At 28.9% G+C, this 22006-nt stretch overlaps 1 protein-coding gene across 5 annotated transcripts in view; it reads right to left on the reverse strand.

Moving 5' to 3' along the window:
* wash (WASH complex subunit washout) overlaps positions 1–21769 on the reverse strand; it is a 46304-nt gene extending 24535 nt beyond the window's left edge. Inside the window, exons 1-5 of one of the 5 annotated variants that reach the window (XM_075363050.1) lie at positions 21653–21769; positions 20723–20882; positions 17327–17584; positions 14327–14464; positions 4794–4945 (exon numbers count right to left, since the gene is read on the reverse strand). In XM_075363050.1, coding sequence (XP_075219165.1) covers positions 4794–4945; positions 14327–14464; positions 17327–17566 — 530 coding nt within the window. In that variant the 5' untranslated portion in view covers positions 17567–17584; positions 20723–20882; positions 21653–21769. Of the gene's footprint in view, positions 1–4793; positions 4946–14326; positions 14465–17326; positions 17585–20722; positions 20883–21538 lie in introns of all 5 variants that reach the window. The other 4 variants (XM_075363049.1, XM_075363047.1, XM_075363052.1 and 1 more) reach the window with 4 other exon arrangements.
* Between the last annotated feature and the right edge of the window lie 237 nt (positions 21770–22006).

The raw sequence follows: 22006 nt of genomic DNA on the forward strand, positions 1-22006 counted from the left end.
ATGTGTTAAGTGATGTTTTAGTATTAACAGAGATTGTTTCCTACTAAAGAGATCTACAGTATCTAACTTAATGGTTTTTACAAATTTTATAAATAATGTGTTACTGTGGAAAATTCGATGTCGCTTTCAGAAAAAACTCACTTTCAGAAAGCTCTTTCATGTGATAGATTACTGTTAAAATTATATAAATTTGGTTGTTCAAATGGGGATCTGAATTTTTTTTTATTTCTCTAATGAAAAATACGTGTTTTAAAAATTTTTCACCAAGCAATTTAATTGTAACTTTGAAATATGTCAGTGTTGAAATTAGGGCCGTTTTTTAAAATTTTTATTAATGACTTTGCAAATACATTTGATTAAAATGTAATATTATACAGTAACAATTAAATATTTTTTAAGAAATTAATGGTATAAATGATCAATATTTGTTACAAAATGATATACATTTTTTGAATGACTAGCGCGAAGTTAATAACTTATATTTTAACATGAAAAAATATGAAATGATATTCCAATGAACCATAAAGAAATACTTTTTTGTATAAGACCAGTAAGGAAGATTTGAAATACGTTTAAAATACAAAAGATATGAGAGTAACTTTTAAAAATAATATGAGCTTTATAGAAATATTAAGAGTTTTATAAAAATAAACAGTATTATAAAGAACAATAGAGTATTTTAATAATATTAATTCTGTTAAAATTTTGTTGTAAACTTAGATATCTAAGTTTTCTATCTATCTATTCTATCTAGAACTTTTCAATGTAATTACTTATGAAAACTGTTTTGAGGTTTTCCTGTGGCTTTATTTATTTATAATATTGCACGCACGCACCCAATAAAAGCGAGATGAATTAACATTCCTCATAATACCTACTGTAATCTAGTCTTGATATGAACAACTTGCTCTAAATGCAACACTACCTTGCTCTAAATTGTTATGGTACCATCTACCAATTACTGCACACAAAACTTGTAATTTGGCTAATGTAGAGGTGCTTTGGAGCTAATATTGAATATGAGCCATGATTACACCTTTAGATTTAAAAATTACATAACTTAATTTACTAGCAAAGAGGAAAAACCTTTGCTTCCATTAGATCCAGATTCTGCTGTTACCATAGCCAAAAGTGCTCTTGTGTTAATGACAAGGTAGATGAAGTGCCATGGTCTTATCAGAGTAGGGTCTCTTAGTGCCACTACCGCTAACTTTGGGCAAGTACATCTCTTACAGACAAGGAAGCAAAACAGTTTGAGTAAGATATGGAATAATGTAGAGAGTGGCTGTAATCTAAAATAAATCTAACCAAGGCCTACTCATATTAAATTGATAATCGAAATTAACAGGGTACTTTTTCAGCTGGAGCATGAAATACCATCGATTTGTGCAGTCAATGTGAATAAACATTGAAGACCATCACGTTTTGATATTATAATTAATGAAATAAAATGAAAACAACATTCTGTAAGTGAAATTAAATTGTTGCTTACAGTTGCTAGTGAAAGCAATTAAAAATTGTAAGTCAAAAATAGGATAAAATTGAAACCTGATAACAATACTAAGATAACCTTTCACTTCAATTATCACAAAAATATAATCACTACACAAGAGTAATGAAATCTTCAGAAAAGAATTGACTGTTTACAAAACTGTGAACATTTTCCAGACCCAATTATTTTAGTTGATTATGAATTCATAACATCTTCTCTACTAGTGTAAATTATCCAAAACCTCCATTTAAATAATAATAAACATTATTAACTGTATAAAACTATACTAAGGTGGTAGTTTGCTACCATCACCCACTTATAATGTGGTAAATATTTTTCCATGTAAAATATTTGTATGATAAATAGACAAAGAATACAATTTAAACAACTTTTACAGTGTGCAGAGCATAGGAAAAATTTGTAAAAAATTTTACATTAATTTTCTATTGTAATGGAATTAAAGTGCTACAATATTTTTTGTAAAAAAAGGGTTTTGGTCTTTTGCAAAAAGGATTTTTACAAAAATCAATTATTTCACTAAAATATGCATTTTCACAATGTTTCAAAGATAAAATAGTAAGTATATATAAATATTATTAATAATATAATAGCAAACATAAATTGAACTCGTCATGATAACTACCAGTTCTTGCATGAAATAATGGTGATACAATACCTTTTAAAGTATTTTATAACAATTGATGATGAATCCATGAATTTTTAAAGTTTTTATATAACTTGATAATATTAAGGATGCTATTTTGGTTTGTTCATAGGCGATTTTTGTTAATAATTATTGATTGCAATGCACTACACAACATGTTTAATAAAATTATATATATATATTAGGAGTATTCCAGAACAAACTTCTCACTGGGAATTTAAAATAAATCAGTTACCATAATAATGTACTAGATTTGCAAAAGCTACCAGCAATCTATAATCTTACTGTATAGCTGTCTAATACTATCCACACTATACAGTATGAAAAAAGAGTGAAAAACGAAATAAAATGGAACCTGTCACTGTTGTCCTCACCAAATGAGAGCTGCATGACATGATTTGTTTTTTGTAAGGCAACACTGCTGAGATTAATAAATAACTGTGTCATGTTTGTGGTAGTAATATTATTACCATACATTGATAAATTAGTGGATGTACACCCATTCATCCATTAACTAAAAAAAATTAAAAGTAGATCCATTGAAGAATAATGTCTATAATATTTTGTGATCAAAACATTATATGATTTGATCCCAAAACATACAAAGAAAGGGAATTTAGATGAAAAATAAGTTAGGTCAATCCATTTGAAGTGACGCAAAGCTTGATCAATTAAAAAAAAAGAAGAAACTTACCCACTTGTTTATTACATGTCTCAGGATCTTAAAACTATTTTTTTTTAATTTTCTATTTAACCAGTTTATCTGTGGCGGCCATTTTTGTTATGGTACACACACCTATTTTTGTGATTGTACGGGTTTACAGAAAAAAATCATAACTAAAACACTATTCGTCCTGGAAGAATGAAACAAAAAGAAATTTATTAATATTTTCTCAAGGTAAAAGATTGGTCCAGTGGTTTATGTACATATCTTTCTTCTTTCTATGAGAAAATTACCAATCAAGTTAAACAAGTAAAATGGTGAAATTTCACTTTGGTAATTTTTTTTAAGAGGCAGGGATGGCTTATACGGTTTGAATTATTTTTTTATATGTAGGTATATGTTAGCAGTTTTACCGTAAATAATATTAATGATGATATATTTACCCCTAAATTTTTATGAATTCTTGAAAACTAATTTTTTTTTAAAAATTCAAATTTTGGTTTCAAATAACTCTGATGGGGCTGGAGATTAAAAATCTCAAATTTGCCCAACTTACAATGTTTTTGGAGATGTTTATGGGAAATAAAAAATCTTTTTGTGTATTGCACTAATAAAAAGGTTATAACCTCTCAAAAATCATGAAAAACCTGTTAAACGATAACATTTTGACTCACTAATTAGGTGCTCCAAGGGGGGTTTCTGTCTTCTTGGCACTTTAATATTTTTATACTTATTACTATAGTTGAAACAGACTTGTTTGAACATTCAACTGCAGTGTTCATGTTATAACATGCTCATTTATGCTTGTTGCATCATTTACCTTTGCAGTAACAGATTGGTCAGTGACCTGTTCACATCTTTACAGAGTGTCTCAAATTTCATCCTGTGTTTGGAAGTGTTTATTAAATAATAAATAAGTTTTACTTAATAATATTATATTTGCGAATTTCAAAATCAGTTAAATTTTTACATTGTTTTCACGTAATTTCACATGAAACAATGGAATAACAATGTTCCATAGGAATTTATGTGAATGAAGTGCTATAAAATAGTGTATGGTACAGTACCAAAAGAACTCATTAAAATTTGTGAATTTAGTGATTAAAACCAACTTATTTTTTATGTGTTAATTCAGATCTCACTAGTGTCTGTAAATATCATGAAAAAAAGGTTTTTGTCAAAATTCAATCACCTGTATGTACAGTTCTGTTGTGACCCTTTGAGAACTCATAAAAAACAATTAAGAAAAACTTAAGACAAATAATATTAGAGCAAGCTCTTAAAGAACACATTTTTCCAAATTTAAATTTAGTTCCTGGAAAATTTAGTTCTCTTTTTGTTAACTGTTTCACAAGTATTTTTTCAAAAATGTAATATTTACAAAAGTGGTATATAGTAACCTCAAAAAAAAAAAAATTAAGGTCCTGAAACATGTAGGAAATAAGTGGGTAAGTTTCAACTTTTTTTGAATTGGTCAAGCAATTGGCTTATGTTTTTTTGTGACACTTCAAATGGATTAACCCATCTACAATGTTTTGTGATCAAAACACAGTGTTTTGATAACAAAAATAACAAAACTATAAATATATATATATATATAAATATATAGATAACAAAAATTGTAAAACCTGTGATCATAATAACATCATAAGTTAATTGTGAGATTAACAGGAGTCAGTCATTCCAAAACTATGATTTGGATGTTCTGAAGGGTGTCTTGTAAGAAAAAGCATACTCCAATTCTACAGATTGCAGATTTTTATAGTAGCAATTCAAATTGGCTACCCAATTTGGCTGGATACCCAACACTCTGAAACCAATGAGAAACACATGGATGGGGTTATAATGTCCTTGGTAGCACAGTTCTAGGCTGAAGGTCACTTAAAATTATAATTAAGCTTTTTCTTTATTCTAATAAATTCAGAAGTCAGTTTGGAACACATTCTGTATAAACATAAAAAGGATGTACTTACAAATTTTCTGATGTATTGAAGAGCAAGAGTGAGCTGATATATTCCAAATCATCTGGCAGAGACCCTAGTCCTTCACTAGATGCTAATTCTATGTTCTTCCGCATCAACATTCTGTTGTTTTCTCTCTTTATATAAAAAAATTTTGACTTATCCTGCAATAAAGAAAAAATAAGGAAGTATTGATAATTAACTCTTTTAATTGTGGGGGCCAATTCAATCAGCCATACATGCATATGCATGCAAACAATATTGATAATTTTGACTATCCAAACATTTATTACATAGTATTAATATTACATAAATATTTACATAGTAATACTTCCTCCCTCTATGAAACATAAGACCTTGTCAATGGTGAGGGGGCTTGAATGCTCAGTGATACAGAGTAGCTGGACTGAAGATGCAACCATATCGGAGAGGTATCTGTTGAGAGCCAGACTAGGGAATGATTTCTGAAAGAGGACAGCAGCTCTTTCAGTAGTTGTTAAGGGTGTACGTCAGGATGACTTAAACGGCCATATCAACATCACTCAATCCTCTGAGTACTGTGCAGCTGAAAGCAATGGAAAACTACAGCTGCTTTTTTTTCCAGGAAAATGTAGCTCTCTGCATTTTCATATAACAAAGATGAAGGCGCCTTCCTTGGTAAAATATTCCAGAGTTAAACTAGTTGCCCATTCGAATCTCCAGGTGGGGACTACTAAGGAAGGGGTCACCAGAAAATTAAAAAATAACATTCTACGAGTCGGAGCATCGAATATTAGAAGTCTAAAAAAGGTTGGTAGGTTAGAAAATTTAAAGAGGGAAATGGATAGGATAAATGTAGATGTAGTAGGAATTAGCGAGGTTCAGTGTGAAGAGGAAAACGACTTTTGGTCAGGTGATTTTAGAATAATTAACTCAGCTTCAAATAATGGGCAGGCAGGATTAGGTTTCATAATGAACATGAAGATAGGGAAGAGAGTAGAGTATTTCAAAATGCATAGCGATAGAATCATGGTAATATGGATAAAATCAAAACCTAAATCGACGATTGTTAACGTCTATATGCGTACAAGCGCCCACGATGATGATGAGGTAGAGTGTGTATACGAAGAAATTGACAAAGCAATTAAACACATAAAAGGAGATGAAAATTTAATAATAGTTGGAGATTGGAATGCAAGCATTGGAAAATGCAAGGAAGGAAATACAGTGGGTGAATACGGGCTGGGCTAAAGGAATGAAAGAGGGGACTGACTTATAGAGTTTTGCACAAAGTATAATTTAGTAATTGCCAACATCCAGTTTAAAAATCATAATAGAAGAAGATACACATGGAAAAAGCCAGGTGATACTGCAAGGTATCAGATAGATTATATCATGGTTAAGCAAAGATTTAGAAATCAACTCGTCGACTGCAAAGCTTACCCAGGAGCAGACATTGATAGCAATCATAATTTAGTGATAATGAAATGTGGATTGGGGTTTAAAAACCTGAAGAAAAGGTGTCAGATGAATCGGTGGAATTTAGAGAAGCTTGAGGAAGAGGAGGTAAAGGAGATTTTTGAGGAGAACATTGCAAGAGGTCGGAGTAAAAAAGATAAGGTAGAAAATGTAGACGAATGGGAGAATGTTAAAAAGGATAACGTACACTGGAATAAGATGTTCAGCATTTTAAAAAAATTAGGGTTCAAATACAGAGATAGAAGAACAATTGCTAACATTTACAGGAACCAAACAGCAACAGTAATAATTGAAGAACATAAGAAAGAAGTCATAATAAGAAAGGGTGTCTGACAAGGATGTTCCCTATCCCCGTTACTTTTTAATCTTTACATAGAACTACCAGTTAATGATGTTAAAGAACAATTTAGATCCGGAGTAACAGTACAAGGTGAAAAGATAAAGATGTTACGATTTGCTGATGATATAGTAATTCTAGCTGAGAGTAAAAAAGATTTAGAAGAATTAATGAAAAGCATGGAAAAGCAAGAACTACCGCATGAAAATAAACAAGAACAAAACGAAATTAATGAAATGTAGTAGAAATAATGAAGATGGACCACTAAATGCAACAACAGGAGGAGAAAAGATTATGGAGGTAGAAGAATTTTGTTATTTGGGAAGTAGAATTACTAAAGATGGACAAAGCAGGAGCGATATAAAATGTCGAATAGCATAGGCAAAACGAGTCTTCAGTCAGAAATATAATTTGTTTACATCAAAAATTAATTTAAATGTCAGGAAAATATTTTTGAAAGTATATGTTTGGAGCGTAGTTTTATATGGAAGTGAAACTTGGACGATCAGAGTACCTGAGAAGAAAAGATTAGAAGCTTTTGAAATGTGGTGCTATAGGAGAATTTTAAAACTCAGTAGGGTGGATAAAGTGACAAATGAAGAGGTGTTGTGGCAAATAGATGAAGAAAGAAGCATTTGGAAAAATACAGTTAAAAGAAGAGACACACTTATAGGCCACATATTAAGGCATCCTGGAATAGTTGCTTTAATATTGGAGGGACAGGTAGAAGGAAAAAATTGTGCAAGCAGACAATGTTTGAAGTATGTAAAAAAAATTCTAAGGGATGTAGGATGTAGGGGGTATATCGAAATGAAACGACTAGCACTAGATAAGGAATCTTGGAGAGCTGCATCAAACCAGTCAAATGACTGAAGACAACAAAAAAGTAATACTACACGTAGTAATATCATGTAAATATTTATCAATTGATATTAATGTTATGTGATATTTATCACATAGTTCCTTTGAAATTCAAACTAATTAATTTGCATTAACTGGTTATGGAGGAAATTAAATAGCCTTTAAAATGGTATACAACACAACTTTTGGGGATAATAATAAATTTGGTAACAGTAAATTTAATTTAACCACACAGTGTTTTAAGAGCTGAACTTCGCCTGTAAAATTTTGTTATAAAAATGTAGGTTTTTCTTGTACTTTTATAGTCTATAAAACGTAAAAAAAAACAAAAAAAAAAAAAAAAAATAGTATTGTAGATGGTTGTATATCAATTTTTTTTCTTGTTTCTCTAAGAGTAAATGACTTGAATTTGAATGTGATTCTTATTATATTCATAAACTTCAAAATATGGTACCTGTAAATTGAACTGACTTTAAAAACAGACTAAAATATAAAATTTTAAAACTGGGAAACTGAAACTGCCTTGGCCTTTTCAGATTATCTTTATTGTAGCTTTGGCACTAGAATTAATGAATATTTTTTTAAGTGTACTTACTTACATTACTACTGCACAATACATTGAAACCTTTCTTAACTGAACATTATATTAACTTGAAACTGTCATAATGGGGAAAAAATTACTCATTTCTATGAAGTTAAAGAGGAATATATTAAATGGAAAATGGAAACTTGTGACAAAGAAATGAAATGGATCTTGTTCTTTAAATTGTTTTATTTTGTATTTCCTTGCTTAAAGAGTGAAAAAACTCATTCATCGTCTCACTGTACTGGAAAACAATTTCCTATCAAGTAAATTGTTAAAAATGTCTATTTATTTATTAACAAATATCAACCAAATTTACAACAGAACAGAACATTTATGTACAAAGTATTGCTTATTATACGGGTGTATAGCATGCATCTTTTAGTGGACCTATTATAATGAAAATTTTATCTATATCACAATTAAAACAAAAATATAAAAAAATCATGAATATCTAAAGAATACAGTAGGAGCTGCAATAACTTCATTTAACCCTTTTAATGCAAGCAATCTAAACAAACCAAACAGCTCGCACCACATCACCCATGACCTAGTTTAGTGTTCCTACATTACTTTTTTCCACACATTGTACTTAGCCACCACCACCACCCACTCAAAAATTAAAAAAAAAATTAAATTTATTTATAAACTTTTTGTAAAGTTTCAGCATTATTTCAAGCTATACTTTGATTTTTGAAAATTTAAAGCTTTTTAAAAATTTAAGTTCATAAAATTTTGTATTTTTACACGACTACTTGAAAAGAAATGTGATGTTTTTAGGGTGTATGCATGTATGTATGTTCCATCGTAGTAGCTCAATGGCCAAACTGATTTAGATGTATGACCCTGCGTTCGAATCCTTATGTTACGGGGTGTCACAGGCTATATAAATATGTATGTTTAATTGCCACAAAAAACTATATATACAATCCAAAATCGATAATCAATAGTATTTTCAGTATCGAAAATAGTTGTGATTTAAGATCTGCTACGATATTGAATGAATGAATTATGGTAGTAAAATTTATAAATTTATTATATAATTGTTATTACTGTTGTTATTTATTGTTTATAAACATTTAAGAGAAAATCTTATGATTTTTTGATGGGCAGTATGTTCGATTATATAAGCATGTTCTTTCTTCTTGCTCTTATTTATTGGTGTTGTTTCTTCCTACTTATTATTTATAAACATTTAAGAAAAAAAATCATATGATTTTTTGACAGGCAGTATGTTTGATCATGTAAGCATTTTCTTTTTACTGCTAAATATTAACTAATAATCCCTTTCTTTTATAAATAAAATTAAAAAATAAATAAAAATACAAATATAAAATAATATACGCTTAGAAATGAAGTTAAATAATCTGTAAATTAATTGACAACAGACTGCTATTAGCAGGAGAGAGTCATGGAAGGAGCCGTGTGCAGTCATCCGGTGCACCACCATTGGTCCTCTTTGCTCCACAATTTTGTTGCTAAGTATTAACTAATAATCCCTTTCTTTTACTTACAAGACTGCCTAAAAAGGAGTATAATGTATTTAGGGGGTATGTATGTAAGTTTGTTCCACCATAGCAGCTCAATGGCTGAACTGATTTAGATGTATGACCCTGTGCTGGAATCCTTATGTTACCGGCAGTATTATAGGTTGCGTAAATGCAGTATTATAGGTTGCGTAAATACGTATATACATACATATGTTTAAATAAATATTAAAAAATTGAAAAATCTATTAGATGAATGAGTTGTTTTTGAATAACTCTTACTTCATGTATGAGATACAAGGTTTCCAAATCATTTAGAATGAAGCATTGAGATGCGAGTTATTAAAAAACGACTCATTCAACTGATAGATTTTTCAATTTTTTCAAATACATCTAAATTGATTTAGATTTATGACAAGTTGGAATTCTTATGTTACCAGGAGCATCATAGGCTGTATAATATGCATATATATGTTTAAATAGATTTAAAAGGTTTGAAAAAAAAACAAATTGTCACAAACACATGCTCTTCAATTATCCTATATTAAAGAGCAGTATTTGTCAGGAATGTATTTTTTTAGCAGTAGTGTTTTTCAATTTTTAGTATCTCTTGTTATCTTTATAAGATACATCTTATATCAATTTTTAAACTCTTTAAACTAAAAACAAGCATGCCATAAAAGCACGTGTAGAAATTTTACATAATAAGTTCTGAAACTTATAACAAATATTTTCGTTTTTCCAACTATATAAAGTTAAAGATATTTAAGATTATATGTGCGCTCTTTACGAGCAGTGCATTGATTATCAGGACATTAAAAGAGAAAAAAAATAAAAAAATAAATATGTTAAAATAACACACTAGCAGACATCATCAACATATCAATATGAACTTATATAAATCACTAAAAATATTAAAAAATGAAAATCTACGTCACCATCAAATTAAGTGTGGCTTGAGATCTTTCCATCATCATCAGGAGTTAAACTATTATAATTAAGTTAAAAAATTAAATATAATTAAATTAGAATGAATAGTATTTTAACTCCTGATGATGGTTTTGAAGTAAACCAAAAATCTGGAGTCACATTTAATTTGCTGGCAAGCTGGATTTTAATTTTTTAATATTTTTAATAATTTATTAAATATATCAGTGGTAACCGTATTTGAGAAATTGACCTTATGTAGTCGATATGAATTCATACAAATAAAACATGAAAATATAAAGTTTGATTAAATTTGAAATTGTCAATTATTGAATTTTCTGCTAACAAGTGAAGTGTATCACTATTAGTATAAAATGAGTACAACATTATTATATTAACAAAATTACATATCTATTAAAATCTCTTACCACAAAATAATAAAAAAATTATTTAATTTTAAATAAAAACAAAATTAACTAAATGTAACCTGTTGTAATTCTTTGATCAGCTAAACCTATGAAGACACAACACTGTTTTGTTTTAGAATGCTGAATACAGAACTGCTTGCAGTTATATGGTGAATGCGTATATTTGATAAGTATTTAGCTTTTAGATTAATTTTTATTATTTGTAACTGTGATTGAAAAAAATTAGATAATGTAAATAGAAAAAGAAAGAAAGGTCCGATGATATTTTCTCAGAAAATTTATAACAGATCTGTCTACTGTGTCAAAATCTATCTGGTCAAGGTCAAGTAACTTCATTTATTTCTGTATCTTATGTATTTGAAAAACTTGTTTCATATAAAATATATTTTACTTGTAATTTTAAGAAAACTAAGAGGAGATAAGGGTAGATAAAACAGAATAGATGTGAGTATAGTTGCCACATTGTGCGAGAACCATAAATACAACAAAAAGTTGTTCTAACTGGGTTTAACAGGGTTAAAGAGAATTTACATACTAGCTGTAGAGCGAATGTATCATCCTGATTATATCTATAGTATTCAGTGTTACAATGAATACCTTATCTTAGTTAAATAGCTTTGGTAATTGATTGTAATATAAATTTGATGAACATAACGTTTGTTGTTAAGCCCTTCAGTAAGGCTGTATAAAATTCAGAATCTAATTCAAAATTATCATACAGTAGATTAACAGAGCTTATAAAATCAGGTAAAATAAAAATAAAATGACTGTAAATCAGACATTTTTTTTGAGAGTATAGATGTGATTGCACTATCACTGATAAACAATGATGAAATATAAGTTACAAAAAATTAATTCGAGTCAATAGTGTAAATTATATATCTTATATTCTTTTACTGAATTTCAAAATTTTTAAACAAATCTAACCTAAGCAGAACAACTGGAAATCAAGAGGATATAAATATTTTTTGTTGGTGTGGACTGTCAATTACTAAAGTATAATTTTCATGTGCTTGATAACATCCTACTTAATACAAATTACAGCATTAAAATGTGTAGCATACTTAATTGCCTTGAGGTGTTATGCATGGTACCAAAGGTAACAAATAAGATACTTCATAGTTCATTGATTTACTTCAACTATTTCAACAATATAATAATTCCAGTCTACTAAAAAGTTTTGTAAGTAGAAATAATACAGTTTCATTTTAACAAATGAAGATGACGATGGGAATGCAATTTTGGCTGCATTAGCTAAGATTGTTAAGGTTCTTTTAGAAATGTAAAATATAGAAATAGCAAAAGAAATGTTTTAATTTAATAACAATAGGAAAACCAAGAGGAAAAAATACAGAAATAAAAAATGCCAGAAAAAACAACTAAAGAAAGTTTTTGAGATTGATAGAGACAAAGTTAAATTAGAGGCCCACAGCTATGGCCGACCCGATAACAATTAGATAAAAGAAAGGATGACAAATTGAGAAAGTAGAGAGTGGCTAAGAGATTGGAAAAGAACAAGAGGGAATGAAGAAGTTTATCATATCAATCAAATGAAATTGATAACAGAAACAAAATTAAGTTAAAATTTTACATTTTTGAAGAAAATATTAACAAAATCTTCAAAATAAATAAAGGCTGATATTTCACTGGAACAATTTTACTTTGCAACAAATAAATAAGGAAAATACTCGTTGAGTTATGGGGTATAATACAGAAAAACCATGAAGCATCCAGTATAAAATATATATATCTATATGAAATATAATACACAATAATTAGATTAGTTCAACCTACCATATTATGAGGGTTGTCTGAAAAGTTTTGAGCCTCAAAATGAAGATGACAACACTCATCAACAAAAGTTAAGGAATGTATTAGCGCATGCTTTGAAAGGTACTGACTCTAATTTCAGCCATTTTGGATGCTCAGTTGTTTGAAAATCATTTGAGTAAGTCGTAAAATTGTGAAAATCCATTTTGTGAAAATGGAAAAAATTGAATATTGTGTCATGATTAAACAGTTGCATTTGAAAGGCAACATGCCTATGCAAATTAAAAATGAGTTGTTCGCTGATTACGGAGACTCTGTCCTATCATTTGCCACCGTGAAAAGATGGACAGCTGAATTTAAACATGGTCGTACCAGCTTGGTTGATGACGAGCATTCATGATGGCCAAAAACTACAATCACCACCAACATCATCGAAAAATTTCACCAAATGGTATTGGACAACCAACAAATTAAGGTTTGAGAGATAGCAGAGGCTATGGGCATATCGAAAGAATGTGTATGTCATATATTAACTGAAGAATTGGATATGTGTAAGCTATCCGTGTGTTGGGTGCCATGTTTGCTCACTTTTGACCAAAAACGCATTTGAATGAACATTTCCAAGGTACTGCTGGAGCAATTTAAGCAAAACGAGTCAAATTTTTTGCATCAATTCATAGCTGCAGATGAAACATGGATCTATCACTACACTCCTGAGATGAAACAACAGTCAAAACAGTGGACTGCAAAGGGTGAACTTGTTCTGAAAAAGACGGTTCATCAGCTGGGAAGGTGATGGTGACCTTTTTTTGGGACAGTAATGGAATTTTGTTCATCAATTATCTTCAAAAAAGTAAAACAATAATGGGACAGTATTATGCATCATTACTTGACAAGCTGAACGCAGAAATTGCAAAAAAACGACCACATTTGAAGAAGAAAGTGCTTTTCTGTCAGGACAATGCACCTGCTCACACTTTGACAATCGCCATGGCCAAAATTCACGAACTGTACTTTGAATTGGTTGACCACTCACCATATTCACCAGATCTGGCCCCAAGCGATCTTTCTTGTTTCCTAACCTTAAAGTTTTGCTTGGAGGAAGAGATTTGCATTGGACAAGGAGGTTTTCACATGCGTAAAAGCCTATTTTGCGAAGATGCCAGCTACTATTTGGAAGAGTTAAAGAGGTTAGAGCATCGCTGGAAAAAGTATATTGACTTGAAAGAAAACTTTGTTGAAGAATAAAACTATATTTGACAGAAAAAAATACTATGTTAAGCTCAAAACTTTTCTGATAACCTAGGTAACTAATTGTTTCCAATAATTAGTTTTCATGGTGTTATCATGGTAGTTCTTCAGTTGGTATTAGATTCTATATCTATTATATTAAAATAAATTCTTTTAATTGTTTGTCATGTTATTCAAAATTATGTTTTATATTTTGAAATTTTGCTGTCCAGCACTGGAATGTCTTTCTTAGACACACACACACACACACACACACACACACACACACATATATATATATATATATACACACAGTGAGACATAGAGAGGGGGGAAGACACAATGTCATACAATTAGTTTTTCATGACACTCTCATGTTTTCTTAATTTTTATTTAACCGAACTGCTAGACAGAAACAGCAATTTATTTTATACTAATAGTTCTTTACAAATGACTGTACTAACCTGCAATGAATGAGTTACAATAGGAGCTTTTATTGTTATTTCTGATTCATTTATTGATGACTTTGAATCTGGATATGGAAATGAGGATTCATAATCCTTTAATACATCAGATGCTGGGTATTTTGTACATGAAAATACCTAAAAACAAAATATCCCAAGTTATACAATTACTGCATTTACCTGTACTTTTTTTTCTTTGAAACAAATAGGAAATATAAGTAATGAATGTTAAATGCCTATGAGAAATCAGATTACAAAAACTCCAATTTCAACATCCTTAATGACTGTTAACCTGCTAACAGTAAACATAATAATTTTAATGTAAAAAAATAAACTAATAATGTAACTTGATATAAGCACAGATTAAGAAGGCGAATAATGTGTCACCTTCAGTTAGGAATTATGTTCACATTTTTTACACAATGGTACAAAACTTTACTAAAAAATTGTTTTTCAACTGAACTTGTAGTACTGAAACTGAATGCAATCCAGTTGTTACAGCTATCCTTACCAGTCAATTACCTTGGAAATGAAAAATTAATCTCTTTTTACTCCGTTCAATAATTTCTATCTCACTAATTTATAGCAACATTTAAGTTAGAATTTATTGTAATATTAAATTGATATTAAAAATTATCAAACAAAATGAATAGGTTAATTCTACTTAACTAACCCAATTTTTTTTAATATAAACAAAATAAAAAACAAAAACACATAGAATAAAAAAATAAAACTATTTTTTTGCTTTAAAGTTATGAAATCTCATAATTTAAATAGTAGAAAATTAACTTGCCTTATCAAAATTTCCCCTTATCTGTGGTAAATATATTTTTGTCACAATGTTACAAAAAAGAAATGAAATACAAACTAAATAATCATAATTAGTAAAATCATAAAACTTTATACTCATACATAAGAATCGCAATTAAAAAATCCAGATTATTCAACCAAACAAATAGCTCTAGATATTTAACCAGAAATGTTTTACAGCAATACAACTGAGATAAAAAAAATTACATGTTCCATGTTCTTGTCTATGATGGTCAGCAGTGATATTAATTTGAAACTCCAACTTTTGTAAGGAAACACTGAAAAAAAAAATTTAACACTGAAACGTTTCAAATGAAAGCTTGTTTCAAAATGTTTTCAACTGTCTTTCTGACCAACCAAATGACTGGTATTGTTCTTTTTTCAATGGTGACAGTTTATATTATTGCTGGTGGTTTATTTTAATTAGGCAGATACTTATTGCTGTTACTAGGCAACTGTATTCATGCAAGGCAGTGAAGTAAGTTTGAGTACACATGTACATAGGTGTAACAACATGAGCAAGCTTGAAAGAAAACATCATGAGACAATATCATAATGACATTTGTTGAAGATTATAGAAAGTATGGTTAACGTTTATTCCATTCATTTTCTTTATGAATGAGAAAAATAATAAATTATTAGCGAGCAGGCAATTATAATTTTTCTCACAAAATGCAGTGCACACCAGTGTTAGACACTATAGTATTTAAGTCCCTCAACTGGAATATTGTTGAATAACAGTATTTTGAATCACATCTGATTCCGTATAGATGGTCTATTCTTTTAATCATTAACTATAAAATCTACATTTAATAAATAATTTTTGTTATGGTACTAAATTTATTAAATACTGGCTTTGATGTGTATATAGAAAGAAATGAGGACGCATGTTTGTGGTATTAATAATGGCAGTTGTAGGGAATTCCTACATATTAAGTAGATCACTAATTTGCATTGGTTGGCAATCACTTTGCTAACTCATGTGAAAAAAATGCCACAATTTCCTCACTGCATCTTACTTGAAAAAATGACTGTCAGTAGTCCATGATTTATCTAACACCAGTGATTATTTAACAAAAAAATTTACACCAATCTAAAAAAAAAGTTGTTTCTGTCTTCTACCGTTTTCTCAAAAATGAATGGAGATATAATCGAGGAAAACTTTTTTTTTAATTTCCTTGATTAAAAACATACAAAATCACCAATATTTTCTCCACCATTTGTGTCCCAAGAAATTCAGTAGTTTCATTTTACTGTCGGAGCAGAAATCAGGGCAAAGTTTTTTGCTAGCTATAATTTGAAAATGAAGCACTTACAGTTTTATAATTATATGATTATTTTCTTTATTTTTCACCTCGGAATATATCTTAAAATTACTTCCATTTTTTCACAAGATTTTTTTACAGGTAATCTAAAAGACTTAACAAAAAACCCTCAATATTAAACCTATAACAAAATGTGATACAAAAATTTTCTGTTACATGAAATATCAAAAATCTTTTATGGACCATCTAATTTTGATAGATAAAAATCCAAAATAAGATTTACAGTAACTTCCATATTTTACTCAAGAGACAAACACATGCACAAGTTCCAGTGAGAGCCAGTTGAAACATTTAACATCTTGCAAATCAATTATTGTTTATTCTTCCTTATAGGTTTAAGTAACATGCACCCACACTGTGTTCCAAGCAAGAGAGTAAACTACTTTCATCAGAGGCAGTCCCTCTGGGACTACCTATGCTAGCTCCTTCCTATTCCTTACCCATGATTCCTTCTTTCTTGGAGAAGTGCCATGGTAGCGGAGTCAGCATCCTAGTTCCCTGTGACATCATTTCCTATCTTTGGGTTGCACAAAAAGTCAGACTGGTGGCTAAGATGCCTACTGGTACGCCAGGCCTCCTATTTCTCATTAATTGATCCAACAAGCATACAGATCACAGTATAAAATTCTAGCTTGTTCAGATTTTCTTTGTCAAATGACAAAAAGGCAGTTAACATGTTCAATACAGTATGTAAACACTTTATAAATTTCTTTTGTGACAGTAGATATCACATAAAATAAATACATACAGTCTAGAATTTATTTTAATATAAAAAAAAGTCCTAAAACAATACTCCTTATATTACAACTTTTATTTTACAAGATAACAGAATTATTGTTATTAATACCCTAATAATTTTTTTTACCTTAGTAGCCTTATTAGTTCCTGAGAGCTTTTCCACTTTTATTTTAACAATTTGACACCTATGTTGAAGTTTAGACAGTCTAATTTTGTTATTGCTAATATTACTGTTAACTCGATTAAATACACTTTTCACAGCTTCATTCAAATAATCAAAAGCAATGGCTATCTGAACAGTAGTTTCTTCTTGACGCAAATCATGATGTATTATAGGCACCGATAATTTATCTCTTCTCTGACCCATTTCTATGTTTTATGTAACCTGAAAATTGAAAAAAAAAAGAAAACTAACAATGGTAAAATTTCAAATTCAGGAAAAATACGTCAAGAAGACTGTTTAATATGAGGAAAATAGAGTATCCATTCTTTTATATATCAAACAGAATATGAAAAACAATATGCAGCTCTCTAAATGTTAGACAATACGTACATACCACAATTTAAAAATACAGATTGTATAAACTAATGGGGACCTGACTGAAAAAAAAAAAACTACAAGTTGTAGATGATTTATACTAACTCAAATCATATACCTAGAAAAAACGAAGTAAATAAGCAAAGAATAGATTATTAACTGAAGAAGTGTAGTAGTCAGCAAAAAAAGTTGATCAATCATATAAATTTTATGTATATAAAAATTTCAATTTAATTTGGTTATAAATAAGTTATGATTTTTTTCAAACTTCATACTGAAATAAACCATTTTGACAATTTTGGTTAGGAACATTAAAAACTCATACACATTCATGTGCGCGCATGCACACACACACACACACACACACACACACAGGTGGGTTTCAAAAAAATAAACTCGCATATATGTTTACATATAGGTGGTGTTATTGTGATGTGCAACCTTGTTTGCACATCACAGTCTGATAACAATAAATCAAAAGCTATTAATTAAGAAATTTAAGCCTGTCTTTGTACAATTTTTTAAATTATATTGTTAGTTAAATAAATTTTTACCGACACTTTACATCAGATCTAAAATTATTATTAAACAATTCAATCAGTTTAAGGACTTACTATATGAAAAAAATTTCACTAATTAAATTAATGAGGTGGTGAAACCTATCACAATGGTCATAAGCTAAACTAAAAACAGATTATTATTTGAGATAATCACAGATTATAATTGTGCAATCATATATAATCACAAATATTCAATATCATATCAATGTATAATGAATAATTCAAATTTTGACTTCCTTATTTTCATGTGATTTTATTTTTTCATCACTGGTAGTTATATGTTTCTGAGTTATGATGAATTATCACAAGATTTCACTCATTTGATATGACTGAATATTGAAAATAAATAACTGTACATAAAATAAATATATTAATAATTATACCACATTTCACAATATTAATGTTACATAAATTTTAGACGTGCATCCTTTGGATATCTCATTTTAATTTATTATTGTTTACATTTATTATGTAATATAAGCCTTATAGGAGTGAAACAGTATCTATAGCTGTAATATATACGCTCGATAAAAATTAAGATGGTTATTTAGTATTAGATTCTTGTTATATTTATTCTTAAAAGCCTTATAAATTTTGAATTTACTGAACTCATTTACCAATATTTTCTTTTTACAAATATGTAGGGATTTAAAATTCATAAAATAATTAATGTAGTTTAATTTGGTACTTACGTATTAACGCCACCGCAGCTACAGCTTTATTTAAAAACAAAGTAGTCAATCGGATTTTGGTGGAAAATGAACAGTCTCTTTATTAATTTTAATAAATGGTTATTTATATTTATTTATTTTATAAATATAATTTAATCAAACTTAACTTACGCTCGCTTCGCTCACTAACCTTGACTAATTAACACCGTAATTTTTTGAGTATTTATTTAATAAATTCAGTAATTATTGCAATTATTTATTATTTAAATAATCAAAACACTCCTGTTAATTAGTCAAGGTTAGCGAGCGAAGCAAGCGTAGGTTAAGTTTGGTTAAATTATATTTATAAAATAATAAATATAAGTAACCATTTATTAAAATTAATAAAGAGACTGTTCATTTTCCAACAAAATCCGATTGACTACTTTGTTTTTAAATAAAGCTGTAGCTGCGGTGGCGTTAATACGTAAGTACCTGTAATTTTTATAGGTAAGATGTCATGATTTGTTAAAGTTGTAATTTAATAATATATTACATAATTTGTAAAAATAAATTTTTTTTTTGGTAAATGTATTTTGTTTGGCATTTCTAAAAATATTACAACTGTCACATGTTATTTCATATTCACTTGTTTGATTTTCTGTAGAAAAATCAATCATTGAGCTTTGACAAATACAGGTTTTTGATATTAATTTATGACACAACAATCATGTCACATCGATTACGAATGTTAAAGTTTTGGCATATCATTAAATGTACGTACGTTAGATTCTCTATTTTAAACCTCACTATTTTTTGGCTTACTTTTATCCTGGTGCCTCTTTAGTAGTGTATAAAAATTAAAAAAAAAAAAATGAAGATGACAAAAAAATACATCTTAAATTATAAAAAACACATTTTCATAAATTTAAAAAAGTAATGTTATTTGTTGAATAAAACATACCATTTCATACAGAACAAGCTCACTAAATAAATCTAAACCCAGGAATACATGAACTAAAGGTTCTACTATGCAGTTACATTTAATTTGTGTGGTTCAATTAGGTAATCAAGCGTATCAAATAATTGATGTAATTGAGCATATTAGGTAATTTAAGCATTTTTGCATCATTGCCTCCACTGTTTGAATACAATCTTCTAGTACTGGTACTATCTCCACCACCTACATTCTACATGTGATCTTAGGGAATTTATAAGCAAAGTTAACTTGTAAAAAAATAATTTTATATGAAACATTAATTTTAAATTCAATTAAATTTAATTTACTACATAAAATTCTCAAATCAATAAAGTGATTTTTATAAAATTAGGAAGTATACAAATATATAACCATGCATATAAATAAATTGAAATTTCCTAGAAAAACAGACAGAAAACATGAAACTGAAGTAAATTCAACTATTCATTGTGTCTCATCACTACTCTACTCGTTACTGAAAGCATTAACATATTACTCTATCAATAATAATGATGCATTAGTATGATACAACAGCTACAACACACTGAGTAAACTGGAGCATCAGCAGCTGAATACTTTTATGAGCAGATGGATGATTAATAAGAGCTTGATAACAAATTAAAGTGTAGTGGTAAACAATTAGTAATACCATGACAGTAAACTCAGAAACAAGAAAACTTTTTGCCAATCAAACTAACAATATAAATGTGAAAAAGGAGCATAGTAAAAAAGAAAAAAAAACATGTTAATATCTATTTAACAATTACGCAAGGCATAATATGAAAAATATCATTACCTTAGAAAGTCTGTTACAGAAGCCTGAGGTCACAATGAGCTGGAAATACTCATGTAGACTATAATCAGGCCAAGAGGTTGAGAGGTCATGTTAATATATAAATGGGTCTTAATTTTGATGAAAACTACAGTACTTCACCACAGATGAAATTAGTAATGTTCTGAAAAAAAAACACATTCTACATTCAAAAAGCTACTTTACAACAAATAAAATATGGTTCAACTTGTAATTAAAATATACAAATTACTATGAAAGTAGATTGACTTATATAATTGTATATATCAAGGTCATCATAAAAACAAATCAAATGTTAACAATACTTTGTTGTTTGTGAAGATAATTCAATTTTATTGGAAAAATAACAGCATAAGAGATTAGCACAATTGTGGTGTCCTTCATATTATCATTAAAATGCCAAAAACAAATGATATGACTAGTCATATCACTGATTAAAATAATTACACAATCAAAAATACTAAAATATTTGTCAAAAATTTCTTCTGTAAAAGGAGCAGTTCCGCAGAAACCTATGCAAATTATTTCAGAATCGGTTTAGTTTTAGATCATATTCTTTCAAGAAAATTATTTTTCAACACAATACAAATGTTTTTAATGTTGTGGAAGTAAATTCTGGTAAAACAGAATGCACTTTACTTCCATGAAAACAACAAATTTTCGGAATATGAACACAAGTTCTCAGTATATACATTTTTTCCTTTCTGCACATTACGTATACAAAGTTTACAAATCAATAAAGCCAATACAAACATTAACAACCTGACAACTCAACGAATATTAGTTAAATTTTACACTTACGCAGTTGCAAAACACACGAGACATGAAGCAAATCGTTTTAGTAAACTTACTTAAGAGTGTAATTTGATCCTAATTCGAATTTAATTTAAACACTTAATAACTTATAAAACTAACCAAACAGCGAACAACAACCAATCTGAAACAAACGGCGTTTGCAAAACATCAATACAGCAGAATCAGCTGACAAAATATCATGATTTTTAAATGTGTCGACTATAGCGCAGTCTACAATACATTACTATTACGAAACCTCCAAGAATTTAAAATGATCCAGCGGATTTGGTAGCTTACCGTATGCACTTTTTTCTGTTGTACGGGTTCAACTTCGAATATTTTCCCAATTGTTATAAATTGTAGTAGTAGTACAGTATATTTTTAAATTATTATAGACTCGATTTCAAATAGTGGAATTTATTCTTCTAAACGCCTTTTGGAGCTGATAAATTAGCTTAATGAAATGTCCTTTGG

The sequence above is a fragment of the Lycorma delicatula genome, chromosome 4 (genome assembly GCF_047948215.1).
Source record: "Lycorma delicatula isolate Av1 chromosome 4, ASM4794821v1, whole genome shotgun sequence".
NCBI lineage: Eukaryota > Metazoa > Arthropoda > Insecta > Hemiptera > Fulgoridae > Lycorma > Lycorma delicatula.